Source organism: Quercus robur, chromosome 10 (assembly GCF_932294415.1).
Source record: "Quercus robur chromosome 10, dhQueRobu3.1, whole genome shotgun sequence".
NCBI classification, from domain to species: domain Eukaryota; kingdom Viridiplantae; phylum Streptophyta; class Magnoliopsida; order Fagales; family Fagaceae; genus Quercus; species Quercus robur.
The window spans coordinates 3,201,814-3,215,208 of NC_065543.1; the positions used below are offsets into that span (position 1 = coordinate 3,201,814).

The 13,395-nt window shown below is 40.7% G+C and overlaps 3 protein-coding genes across 10 annotated transcripts in view; all 3 read left to right on the forward strand.

Annotated features, from left to right (window-relative positions):
- The window catches only part of LOC126702341 (2-alkenal reductase (NADP(+)-dependent)-like), a 141,443-nt gene that overhangs the window by 28,845 nt on the left and 99,203 nt on the right, over positions 1-13,395 (forward strand). The gene's annotated exons all lie outside the window — the stretch shown is intronic.
- LOC126702345 (2-alkenal reductase (NADP(+)-dependent)-like) overlaps positions 1,049-13,395 on the forward strand; it is a 65,539-nt gene continuing 53,192 nt past the window's right edge. For 2 of the 4 annotated variants that reach the window (XR_007647730.1, XR_007647731.1), the window contains exons 1-5: positions 1,049-1,400; positions 1,718-1,895; positions 2,171-2,337; positions 3,138-3,220; positions 3,570-4,036. Coding sequence is in view for 1 of the 4 variants with exons in the window: in XM_050401037.1 (XP_050256994.1) it covers positions 1,164-1,400; positions 1,718-1,895; positions 2,171-2,337; positions 3,138-3,220; positions 3,570-3,948 (1,044 nt within the window). In the remaining 3 variants the exon portion in view is untranslated. Of the gene's footprint in view, positions 1,401-1,717; positions 1,896-2,170; positions 2,338-3,137; positions 3,221-3,569; positions 4,193-13,395 lie in introns of those variants that run through there. The other 2 variants (XR_007647732.1, XM_050401037.1) reach the window with 2 other exon arrangements.
- On the forward strand, positions 6,244-8,596 carry LOC126702348 (uncharacterized). Its single transcript, XM_050401039.1, has 2 exons — positions 6,244-7,899; positions 7,978-8,596. Exons 1-2 carry the CDS (start codon positions 7,501-7,503, stop codon positions 8,506-8,508), a joined length of 930 nt encoding a protein of 309 aa, XP_050256996.1. The 5' UTR covers positions 6,244-7,500; the 3' UTR covers positions 8,509-8,596.

Genomic DNA, 13,395 nt, shown 5'->3' on the forward strand with positions numbered 1-13,395 from the left:
CAGAAATAGAATATTAAAAAAAAAAACTCTAGAAAGTAGTGTAGTAGTGATTGATGATTATTTATTTACTTCATGCCCAAAGTGTGGGTAAGAATGTAAACATACCGCAAAAGAGTCGGCATTCACTACGCTACTATCTGAGACGGAATGCTTTTCGCGGATTCAAGGAGCAGTGGGTTTTGGTTTTTCGGCGGAGAGGTAATGTTTCTCAAGGTTGGGTTTTTATTTTCTGGCATGGGACGGTGTCTTCCGGAGTGAGGTTTCCATTTTCTCACCACCGTACTCCAGCCGCTGCAATTTGTTTTGGGGCTGAAGCTTTTTCACATATGGGCTCTGGTAGGAAGAAGAAGAAAGGAGTAAAGTTACGGTGGTATTTATTAATTGGAAATTTGAAATAACTAAAGTTAAGTGCTGTGGTATGTTGGTGGGCCTAAGAGCACTAGCATTGAAAAATGCTAAAGTCATATTTAAGGCATTTTTGACATTTTAGAGGACAAAAACACTTGCATCAAACAATGCTAAACCGCACTATTGCATAATTTTTTGCAACTATGCTAAAAAATATATATATATATTTTATTCCACCCCTTAGTTGAAAAAAAGAGATGATGTGAAAGAAATAATAAATAAAGATTAAAAAAATAATATTTTAATGAAAAAGTAAAATAATAGAGTTTTTGGATGTAGGGTGTATTGTAAAATGGTATGGTATAATTGATAAAGTAACTTTTTGAGATGGTAAAATAGGATAGAGTAGCATTCTTCAATGCTGATGCTCTAAGGTGATGGTATAGCTTGTCACATGTGAAAGTTGTGCAAATAGTTGTAGGATAGGTTGTGGCACCAGAATTACCCCTATTTCTTTTCACACAATAAATCAATCCTGACGCATTCGCTTACGTCACTAAATTTCTTAAAAAATTTCTAAGACCACCTGAAACGCTACAACAATAGTATAAAAAAATTGATAATGTATGTAAAAGTGGCAGCTGGTTACAATGTAACATATAAAATAGTCGTTAAAAATTGCATCAATTATTTTTCCATACTATAAAACAACCTCAACTTTCTTGCAAACGCTTTAAAAAGACAACCCAAGAGCCTTAAAACCAACCCGCATAATTTGATTGTATTGCTAATATACAGTAAGAGCTTTGTTATCAATGGCAAGTGGTGGTGGTGATAATGAGCTAGAAGTGAGCAACAAGCAAGTGATCTTCAAGGACTATGTGTCTGGTTTCCCTAAAGAATCAGACATGTACCTTAAAACCAATGGTACCATAAAGTTGAAGGTCCCAGAAGGTTCAAATGGGCTTTTAGTGAAGAATCTGTACCTGTCCTGTGATCCTTATATGCGTAATCGTATGAAGAAGTCAACCGATTCCTTGGTGCCCGGTTCGGTGAGTCAAAGCAGAGTCCCACTTTTTTTTTTTTTTTTCCAAAGTTATAGCTATGATTCCTATGAATATTGATAATCTTATTTTGTTGAGTAATACCAAAGACACAAAAATCTAAAACCAATATTTTAATTGCATAAATATAATGATAGATTTGATTATCATAGATCTTTTGGCCAACTAAGAGCTTAAGGTTATATCTACTGGTTTTATGAAACAAAATAAAATAAGATACATCTACTATGGTTTATGAGGGGTATCAGATTGATCTTGTTTCAATTGTGTACTTTAATAATGAATTTGATGTTGAAATTATGTAGCCCATTGTTGGATTTGGAGTGGCAAAAGTTGTAGATTCCGGGAATCCAAAATTCAAGAAAGGTGACTTAGTTTGGGGAAGAACTGGATGGGAAGAATATAGTTTGATGACAGATTTTCAGACTTTGTTTAAAATCGAACACACTGATGTGCCACTGTCCTACTATACTGGTATTCTTGGTAAGTCTATCCAAAATAGAACTCATTTTCTATTAACTCTTATATATGATGAGTCTGATTGTAGCAACTAAGTTGTAAGTGGGACAATTTTTTTAAACTGCCATTATTGGATCACCTAGCTGATGTTATATCTTGAGATTGAGGTCATCCTGTAGTAATTAATACCATTACAGATCACATATTGCAAGTAATTTGGCTAGGTTTTTTTAGCATGCTGTGTTAACAATTGTCTTGCTTTTTGCCAAAAGCTCATTAAACATTTTCCTTATGTGTAGGTATGCCTGGTTTAACTGCTTATGGTGGTTTTTATGAGGTTTGCTCTCCTAAGAAAGGAGAGTATGTCTTCGTTTCAGCAGCTTCTGGGGCAGTTGGTCAGCTTGTTGGGCAGTTTGCAAAGCTGTTAGGCTGCTATGTTGTTGGAAGTGCTGGAAGCAAAGAAAAGGTGACTTCTTGAATATGAGTGCTCAATGTTTCAATTCAATTAATATTGATTATTCCATTCTATTTATAATTTGATGTGCTTGATTCAATTGGTTGTGTCCAACTAATATGGGTTTGATCCGAATCAGTTCTACTGTTGAGAAACTTCATCTTAATTCCTAAATGAACAACTCTCTTCTCTACTGGCTAGCACATAGTTGCATTCATCTTAATACATATATAAATGTACAAAAATCTAGTGAACCATTGCAATCTAACTCGAAATTTTCCTCCCAATTTGCCATGTTCTCAGGGACCAAAAGATAAAAGGAACAAATATAAACATTTGAAGAGTTAAGTATAAACTAGTGGACACTTTTGTGTAGTCATTTTTAAATCTCGTTTGAAGTGTAGATATTCTCTTTTCCTTACCTAAGATTAGTACAGAACTATTTGGTTGTTATGAATTTTTTAAAGTAAGTATTATGGTTATTAATTTGAAAATTGTTTTCCTATTGATGGTCCATATGCATGCAAACAGACACTATAACAAGTATAAACATATATGTTCACTGATATTAATGTATTTGTCCTATACCGTGTCTAATATATTTGCGAGTCACATGCCAAAGATAAAATTTCAGGTCAAAATATGCCACCCTTGTCCATTTTCACAAATCATAATAGATATTGATCACCCCTGCACACTTTGGCAACTTCAAATCTTATTTATGAGTTGGTCTGCCTGACCAGTGGGCAGCCTCACTAACCAGCATTTTTCTGTTTGCTTTTGTTTTCGTCCTTCATCCTTTCTGCAACAAGGTTGATTTGCTGAAGAACAAACTCAAGTTCGATGAGGCATTCAACTATAAAGAAGAGTCTGACTTGGATGCAGCTTTGAAAAGGTTAGTAATAATATTTGTTCTAATCAGAATATAAAATATCATTTCAGTCTTTAACAGGGTCACTGATTTGATACTGAAGAAAACATTGGACATCCTTGTTCTCAAGGAAGAGGACATCCTTTCATATATATTTTATGCCTTGGAAATTTTTTATGGGAAAAAATTGGTTATATTGTGGATTAATTTGTCTTTCAAGCCTTCATTACAAAAGGAAAAGATAGATAAACAATAAGGTAGGAGCATGATATATTAAGTTTTACTCTATTTACTAGGGAAAACAAGAGTCTTTTGGACTTCTATATCATATTGCTGGTCTCAATCTAGTGTGAATGTTATATTGTTTTTTCAGGTACTTTCCTGAAGGTATTGATATTTACTTTGAGAATGTTGGGGGAAAAATGCTTGATGCAGTGCTACTCAACATGAGGACCCATGGTCGCATTGCTGTTTGTGGCATGATCTCACAGTACAACCTTGAGAAGCCGGAAGGCGTGTACAATTTAACACACATGATTTACAAACGGGTTCATATGAAAGCATTTGTGGTTTTTGATTACTATCACCTTTACCCGAAGTTTCTGGATTTGGTTCTGCCTCACATTGCTGAAGGGAATATTGTATATTTGGAAGACATAGCTGAAGGCCTTGAGAGTGGTCCAGCAGCCCTTGTTGGGCTATTTTCTGGCCTCAACGTTGGTAAACAGGTAGTTTTAGTTGCTCAAGAATGATTGACTTCATGACCAAAAGCTCTAGGTCTCTTGGAGATTCCTACTGTAAATAAACCTTAAGCGTCTACACCTTTGGTGGACGTTTCAGGTCTTGGTGTTCATGAAGAATTGAGTTTACCAAGTAGATGTAATGTCATTGACGTCAAGAATTTCAGAAATAGCAGATCTTATGATGCTACAAGCTCAAATTCACTTCAACATGCTAACTTCATGCAATGCAATAATTCGGTAATCGTGACTGTAATTAATGTGTCATGCTAATATTTTCATGCTTGTAAAACCATTGTATCTACTCAACAATTTGGTGTTCCCCCTCACTATCTTGAAAAAAATTTCAAACAAAAGTTAAACAACTTACAACTAAACTTGGCTAGAATTTATTAAATCAAGATTTTTCAATAAAATACTTGTCTGAACTCTGAAAATCTTTCAGAATGTTAATGAATAAAGTTTGATCAACCAACCATTCCCTATAACTGGCTGGGTTACAACTTTAAAAACTTGAAGCCACCTCAATGTTTCTCTTGGAAATTCTAAGAAAGTGTCAATTGAGTTACAATGCTCTTGGAACGTCATGAATAACCTCTTTTTTTTTTTTTTTTTTTTTTTTTTTTTTTTTAAATTTTAATAATTCCAGGATTATAAGGATGGGGGAGAGAATTTAAAGTTTTAAACCCTTGGCATTTGTATCAGCTCGTGCAAAAATTTCTCTTTATTTTAGCATAAAAACCTACTTTTTCTATTTTACATACTTATTTTTCAAAAACACCATACATCAAATTATCAATTTTATACTAAATTTTATTAAAATATCAGTTTTTCTTAATTTTTTTTATAGTTATTTCTCTTTTTTCACACACAATAATTATCATATACTTTCTTCATTTATTCTTGAGATTTGTAAAGAAGGAAAAACTACTAAATACAAAATGAATGGTATCAGTATAAATTTACACAGTTATTTTGGCTAACTTGTAAATTTAAATAATTATATATAAACTGATGTAGATCATTTTTAGAAAAAACTACGTAAATTACTAAATTTTACACATTTTATGGTTGAAATAGTCAGACAGACTGGTTCAGTCCAATTTTTAAAACCGTGACCTTTGACCAAACATAGTAATATCTATCTGACGCATTTGCATATACCTAACATATGTTTTTTCTCCACCACAATAAAATAAACAATCCTGACACATTGGCTGATCACACCACTATTATTTTTTACAGTACTACTCTTGTCTAGTTATCTCATCGTTTTATTTATTTTTATTTTTTTTCCTGTATATAACACTCATTGATACTACTACTACTACTAGTAGGAGCTTCATTTATTCAAAAATGGCAAGTGATGGTGATGATGAGCTAGAAGTGAGCAACAAGCAAGTTGATAATGCCGTAAAATAACCAGTGAGCTACACGATCCGCGCTTGCTCAAACTAACAACCTGCAAGAAGAAAGAAGTGATCTCGTCAAGGGCATCGGTGTGGTGTCGGCCAAATACCCTCCGACGGTCAAGTTAGAATTGTTCTCAGTTCTAGAGTGCTAGAGAGGGTGAATTATGCGTATCTTGATTTGCGAGGGTATTGAGGCTTTTATAGTAGTAGGTTGACCTCTCCTCTTTGATGTAGAAGTCTTTTCCTTATAGGAATCCTCTTGAGTAAACCCAAACGTGATGGACAAGACATTTCCTTGTAGAGGGGATTAACGCACGTATCTTCCGGAATACTCTTTGCGCTAGGTTTCTGATTTCCTTGGAGACTCTACGTGTGTAACAAGAATATGGAATTGCTCTAGGCCTTGGGCTCAACTGTTGCCAGCTCATGGGCTTGGATCCGTTAGGCCCAATGTGGTAAAAATCCATTATGCTAAATTTTGCCCCTTCAGTTGCCCCCTTCACCCTATGGGTCCGTCGTTACTTATATGGACAGACACTTAGGGTGACGGTTTGGTGTTATTTGAGGTTGACAGTCAAAGAAAGTTTAGGACGGCGGCTTAAGATTACTGAAGTTGACGGTTTTCCAGGAGGAGACGGATTGCGATTATTTGATGACAGGTTGTCAAGCATTTATGAGCAGCCACGTGTCGCTTTTTGATTGGATTTTCTATCGGATCGAAGCGTCGCTTCGTCTTCCGTGCACTTCAGGTATATATATAACACTTCTCAATCCTCATTTCTTCATTTTACAGCCAAAACACATTGTCAGAGCGCCACCGTCAACCTTGTCAGAGCAATCCGTCGTACATACATACCCATCGACCATACAACCGTCGACCTTCAGTTACTTCAAAGAACGGTGAGTATCGCTATTCTCATTTACAAGTCTTGTATTTGGCAATTATATTTAGCTAGATCTACACAACCGTCAATACTTTTAGATCCGTCAGTCTTAGGTTTTACCGTCAATTGTAGGAAATGTCTAGTGTGTCAAGTAATCAGTCAGTAGTTCGTGACGGGACGGAATATGAGGAAGTATACCCGTCCGGTCATAAAGACCAAGAGAGTCCTGGCGAAGAGAGGAGTCCGTCCGCCTCTTCCTCGTCCTCAACAGATGAGGATATGGAGATGGTTGAAGTAGAAGAAACGTCTGATGACGGCGAGGATCTACCGTTGGGACCCGTTGTCTGTGTTGATGGACTTAGGGAGTTCATCATGCTACGAGAGTAGACGGTGCATAAATTCAATTCCGTCATTAAAGAGAAACATTTCAGCACATTTAGGGTAAACTTTCAAATTCCGGACTACATTCCAATCCGTCTACCCTATGTATCAGAGAAATGCTATTATGACAGGGTAGAAGGTGTCGAAGTGTATGAACAGATGCTGAAGGCGGGACTTAGGTTTCCGCTAAGTACATTGCATAGAGAGCTATTAAAATATCTGGGTCTGTCCGTCAACTAGATATCCCCAAATGCCTGGAGGGTCTTCATAGCCATGGAGATTCTCTATGGTGCAATGACAGACGGTGCTTGGAGGCTGACGGTGCGTGAATTCCTTCATTGCTATCGTCCAGACGAGATTGACAGGTCAAGGGGAATTTATAGTTTTGCCAGTAGGAGCCCGTTGCTGAAGGTTATTTTTGAAAAGCCTGACTTAAATAGAGACTGGAAGAGTCGTTATTTCTTCCTAGAAGGTGACGGATGGATGAGCCGTCCAGGAGAGACGAAGTACATGCCCGTCGACACAACTTGGGGGGTTTTACATTCATCTCATATGCATCCGTCAATTATGTAAATGTTTCTTACATCCGTCAGCTATAGTTCTTTCCTTTAACCGTCTATTTTCTCTGCAGGTAAACGGCGCCCACAAGTTCGTATTGAGGAGTTTAGTTTCCTTGAAAGGATTTTCCAGAAGACGAAGTCGGAAGAAAGGACTTGGGCGAAGTTGGTAAATCCGAAAACAATCCATTGGTATTGTGACGGTCCTGAACCTACCCGTGAAGCCATCAGATACGACGAAAGAGTTCACAGACATAAGTCCGTCATCCTTTACTGCGCATAAATAGTTTTAATTTATGTAAATAACTTTATCTGTCCTGTATTACAGAGATGGACAACGCAAAGAGGAGGGCACTGATAAAATCTCAGGCCTCCAAGCAAAAGGAGTCCGGCGAGGTTGTGGTTCCTAAGGGGACGGTGTCGTTGGTAAAGAGGAAACAGTCGTCCAAATCTGACCGTCCACATAAGCAGCAAAAGGTCCCTTTGGAACCCGTCGTAGGGTTGATGGCTAAGGGTGCGAAGACCGTCACCCCAGCCAAACAAGGATCTGGCAAGGGCTTAATGAAAGCCCCGTCCACTAGCCAAGAGAAACCTCCTCCTCTCCTCCGTGACGACTCCAAATTTGCCTTGGAGAAACTTTCATCAATTATTTCCTTGGAGGACTACGAGGACTTGGGCAATCATTCGACGGAGGCAATGGGGGAGACGGGTCTCTTTGCCGTTGCACAGGTAACTTTGATCCGTCGATTTGAGTCCGTCTACTCTGCTTAGCTTTTTGTTTAACACCTTTTAACTTGTTTATTTCAGTCCTTGGTTATGATGAAGGGCCTAATGGACCGGTGTCTAAATCGTGAGGCGGCTCTGGAATGTGTACGAGCAAAGGCAGAGCAGACGGAGGATGAACTTGGTCAACTTCACAATTGGAAGTCTACAATGGAGAAGAAGTTCGACCTTTCAGAACAGGCGAGAAAAGAGCTTGAGCAGAGGACAGAGGAAGCTGGGAAGGCTCTGGAAGCCAAAGAAAAGGAAGTCCAAGACTTGAAGGAAAATCTCTGTCAAGCTAAGGAGGTTGCGATTCGTGAATACCGTGACTCCGACGCCTTATTAGGCGAGCTTGGGAGATCGTTCCTTCAAGGCTTTGATGATGCACTCCGTCAAGTTAAGAAAGCCTACCCTGAACTGGACGTGTCAATGATAGATGTCAATGACCAAGATCAGACGTTTGCTTTGCCCGTAGCTTCAGAGAATACAGACGACCTCTTTGGTGAAGATGCGGTTCAGGGTGACGGAGAGTCAGTTCCAGCGAAGAATGTCCAAGATGCCGACCAAAAAATGTAGATTAATATTACATCTCTTTTTTTCTTTTTTGTATCCGTTTGGAGAACGATCCGTCCTTTATTTTTGTACTAAACAATTGCCCCCTAGGGGTTTCATCCGTCATTAATGCATAAATATCCGTCCTCTTTAGAAAGGAGAGATTGAAAAAACAACCGCCTATGTAGTTTTGTATAAATTTGTTGACGGTTTGGTATCCGTCTAGTTATACATGTTTTCTTTTTATCCATCTAACACGAGTATTTCCAGCTTATGCACAATCCATCCATTTTGTGGACTTTAATTATTTTAGGGTGATCCGTCCACTTTGTGGACTTTGTAAATTATTTCACCTTTGGGTGATCCGTCCACCTTGTGGACTTTGTAAATTATTTAACTTTTGGGTGATCCGTCCACTTTGTGGACTTTGTAAGTAATTTCACCCTTTGGGTGATCCGTCCACTTTGTGGACTAAGTAATTTCATCCTTTGGGTGATCCGTCCACTTTGTGGACTTTGTAAGTTATTTCACCATTGGGTGGTCCGTCCATTTTGTGGACTTTGTAAGTAATTTCACCCTTTAAGTGATCCATCCACTTTGTGGACTTTGTAAGTTATTTCACCCTTGGGTGGTCCGTCCATTTTGTGGACTTTGTGAGTAATTTCACCCTTTGGGTGATCCATCCACTTTGTGGACTGAGTAATTTCACCCTTTGGGTGATTCGTTCACTTTGTGGACTGAGTAATTTCACCCTTTGGGTGATCCGTCCATTTTGTGGACTTTGTAAGTAATTTCACCCTTTAAGTGATCCGTCCACTTTGTGGACTTTGTAAGTTATTTCACCCTTGGGTGGTCCGTCCATTTTGTGGACTTTGTGAGTAATTTCACCCTTTGGGTGATCCGTCCACTTTGTGGACTGAGTAATTTCACCCTTTGGGTGATCCGTTCACTTTGTGGACTGAGTAATTTCACCCTTTGGGTGATCCGTCCACTTTGTGGACTTTGTAAGTAATTTCACCCTTTAAGTGATCCGTCCACTTTGTGGACTTTGTAAGTTATTTCACCCTTGGATGGTCCGTCCATTTTGTGGACTTTGTGAGTAATTTCACCATTTGGGTGATCCATCCACTTTGTGGACTGAGTAATTTCACTCTTTGGGTGATCCATCCATTTTGTGGACTTTGTAAGTAATTTCACCATTTAAGTGATCCGTCCACTTTGTGGACTTTGTGAGTAATTTCACCCTTTGGGTGATCCGTCAACTTTGTGTAGCCTATCCATTCATAATAAAAATCCATGTTGAAAATCAAAGTTGTGTCTGAATATTCTTTTTTAAAGAAAATGCGTTTGTAGAAAAAGTATCTGCCCCCTTGGGCTTAAAAAGGCATAAAAAGATTGTAGCAAAGTCAAAGAAAAACTAGTAAATTGTAGCTAAAAAATAAAATAAACTGGGAAATCGCTTGTTCTCCATATTCTCTCTACTGGTAGTATTTCCGTAGATGCTCCGTGTTCCAAGGGTGCTGCAACTTTTGTCCGTCCATTGTCTCGAGGTGGAAGGTGCCCTTCCTTTGCCATGCTGCAATTCTGTAGGGTCCCTCCCAGTTGGGGCCGAGTTTTCCTTGTGAAGGATCTCTAGTGTCACCCATTACTTTCCGTAGTACAAGGTCCCCAACTTGGAAGTCCCTATGCCTCACTTTGTTGTTGTAGTGCTTTGCCATGAGATCCTGATAGCGCGCCAACCTTTGCTTTGTTGCCACTTTGACTTCGTCCACTAGGTCGAGCTGGAGGCGTATAGCCTCTTTGTTCTTATCTTCATCGTAGTTCTCCACCCGGTAGCTCGTGAGCCCCACTTCTGCGGGAATGACATCTTCGGTTCCATATGCAAGTCGAAATGGAGTTTCTCCAGTGGGTGTTCTTGCTGTGGTCCGGTACACCCATAGGACGCTAGGTAATTCGTCCGGCCAGATACCTTTTGCCCCCTCGAGACGGGTCTTGATTATCTTGAGCAAGGACTGGTTCGTGACTTCGACTTGCCCGTTCGCCTGTGGGTGTGCGGGTGACGAGTAGTGATCCTTGATCCCTAGCTCTGAGCAAAAGTTTCTGAACGCGCTGTTGTTGAATTGCTTACCGTTGTCAGAGACCAGTACTATGGGTATACCGTACCTGCATATGATATTTCTTCAGACAAAACTTCAGATGTTTTTCTCCGTGATGGTGGCCAAGGCTTCCGCTTCAACCTACTTAGTGAAGTAGTCTATGCCGACGACCAGGAATTTCAACTATTGGATCGCCGTCGGGAATGGGCCCATGATATCAAGTCCCCATTGTGCGAACGGCCAGGGTGCCGTCATGGGTGTCAGTTCTTCGGCTAGCTGCCTGATGAGATTGCTGAACCTCTGGCACTTGTCTTAGGACTAGACATAGGTTTGCGCATCCTTCATCATTGTAGGCCAGTAGTATCCTGCTCGGATCAACTTGTGTACTGACGATCGTGCGCCTGAGTGGTTTCCGCAGATACCCTCGTGTACTTCTCTCATCACATAATCTGCTTCTTTTTGGCACAAACACCTCAGGTACGGTCGAGAGAAACCTCTTTTATATAAGACATCCTTTATTAGCACGAACCGTGATGCCTGGACTTTCAGCTTTCTTGCGGCGCCCTTCTCGTCTGGTAACACCCCAGCCTTTAGGTATGAGATTAATGGCGTGGTCCAGTTATATTCATAGTTTACAACCTGCATATTTCTTCCGTTGTCGATAAGTGAGGAGATTTGAACGAATGATAATACCTGTTCGGGAACCAGCATGGACTCGGCTGACGCGGCTTTTGCTAGGTGGTCAGCCCATTCGTTCTCTTCCCTTGGGATCTGAATGAATTCGACTTTGAGGTCGCTGATTCGGAATTTCACTTCTTCTAAATACCTCTTCATTCTATCATTCTTGCACTCGTAGTCGCCATTGATCTGATTCGTTACCACTTGTGAATCGTAGTGGACAACTATGTTTTCTGCTCCTACGGCCTTTGCAAGGTCTAGCCCTGTGACCAAGGCTTCATACTCTGCCTCGTTGTTAGTTGTTGGGAAATCCAGTCGGATCATACACTGTATCTTGTCCCCCTGCGGAGTTTGGATCACTACTCCGGCTCGTTTGTTTGAGGATCCGTCTGTATAGATATTCCATTGTTCTTTCTCTTCCACTAACTGGCCTTCCCCGAGAGTGAACTCGGCGATGAAGTCAGCTACTGCCTGCCCTTTTATGGCCGTCGGCGGGTGGTATTGGATGTCAAACTCGCTCAGCTCTATTGCCCACAAAGCTATTCTTCCTGCTGCTTCTGGGCTACTCATGACTTTTCTCAATGGCTTGTCCGTTAAGACAACGATTGTATGCGCCTGGAAGTATGGCATAAGTCTTCGCGCGGCGATTACCAATGCGAAAGCCAACTTCTCCATCCTAGGGTACCTCTCTTCTGCTCCATAGAGTGCACGGCTGGTAAAGTAGACGGGTTTCTGTGATCCATCCTCTTCTCTCACTAAAGCTGCGTTTACTGCGGCTTGTGAGACGGCCAAATAAAGGTAGAGTTCTTCGCCTTGCATGGACGGACTGAGCAGCGGTGGAGACGAGAGATACGCCTTCAAGTTGTTGAAGGCCGTTTGGCATTCATCCGTCCACTCAAATGATTTTCTTAGAGTACGGAAGAATGTTAAACACCTGTCCATCGCCCTTGAGATGAACCTGTTTAGAGCTATGATCTTTCCATTTAGACTTTGGACCTCCTTAACTATCCTTGGTGGTTCCAACTCCATTATGGCTCGCACCTTTTCCGGGTTGACCTCTATTCCTCTTTGGGATACCATGAAACCCAAGAATTTTCCAGCCGTTACTTCGAATGCGCACTTGTTCGGATTCAGCTTCATGTTGAACGATCGGAGCGTATCGAACGTTTCTCTGAGGTCGTCTAGGTGATCTACTTTGTGCAGGCTTTTTACCAACATGTCGTCAACATAAACCTGAATGTTCCTACTGATCTGATGTGCAAACATCTTGTTCATTAGCCTTTAGTATGTTGCTCCAGCATTTTTGAGTCCAAAAGGCATCACCTTGTAGCAGAATAATTCCTAGCTTGTGACGAAGGAGGCCTTCTCTTGATCAGATTCATCCATCCTGATTTGGTTGTAGCCAGAGAAAGCGTCCATGAAGTTTAGGAGCTGGTGCCTTGCAGTCGAATCCACCAGGGTATCTATCCGTGGGAGCGGGTAGCTGTCTTTAGGGCAAGCCTTGTTGAGGTTTGTGAAATCTACTCACATCCTCCAGTTTCCATTGGCATTTTTAACCATAACGACGTTTGCCAACCAGTCGGGATAGTATACTTCTCGGATGAAACCTGCCTCCAGTAACTTTCGAACCTCCTCAACTATGGCCTTGTCCCGCTCCTGGGCAAAGACTCGTTTCTTTTGCCGGATTGGAGGGAAGGAGGGTGACACATTCAACTTGTGGACCATGACTGAGGGGTCGATTCCTGGCATGTCTTCATGACTCCAGGCAAAGATGTCTTGGTTATTTCTTAGGAAAGTCGTGATCGTCTGGCGTACTGGCCAACTGGCTAGTGTGCCAATTTTAGTCGTTCGTTCAGGCCACGTATCGTCAAGTCTTACTTCTTCTAGCTCTTCAATTGGCTCTGCTAATGCTCGCTGCTCCCCGATAACATCATTTGCTACTGATCCTCCATCTCCAACATGACAATATAACATTCTTGCGCTGCTACTTGATTTCCCCGCAATTCTCCCACCCCATATTCTGTCGGGAATTTGATCATCAGGTGGTATGTTGAAGTTACCGCCTTCCAAGAGTTAAGAGTGGGTCGCCCGAGGATGGCATTGTAGGCAGACGAGTAGTCGACTACTAGAAACGTTA

What these genes read in the sequence shown, in the direction of transcription:
- LOC126702348 (XM_050401039.1), top strand. Translation starts at nt 7,501, where the DNA reads ATGGACAACGCAAAGAGGAGGGCACTGATAAAATCTCAGGCCTCCAAG. An exon ending in GTCTCTTTGCCGTTGCACAG is followed by an intron (nt 7,900 to 7,977) that starts GTAACTTTGATC and finishes TGTTTATTTCAG; the next exon opens with TCCTTGGTTATGATGAAGGG.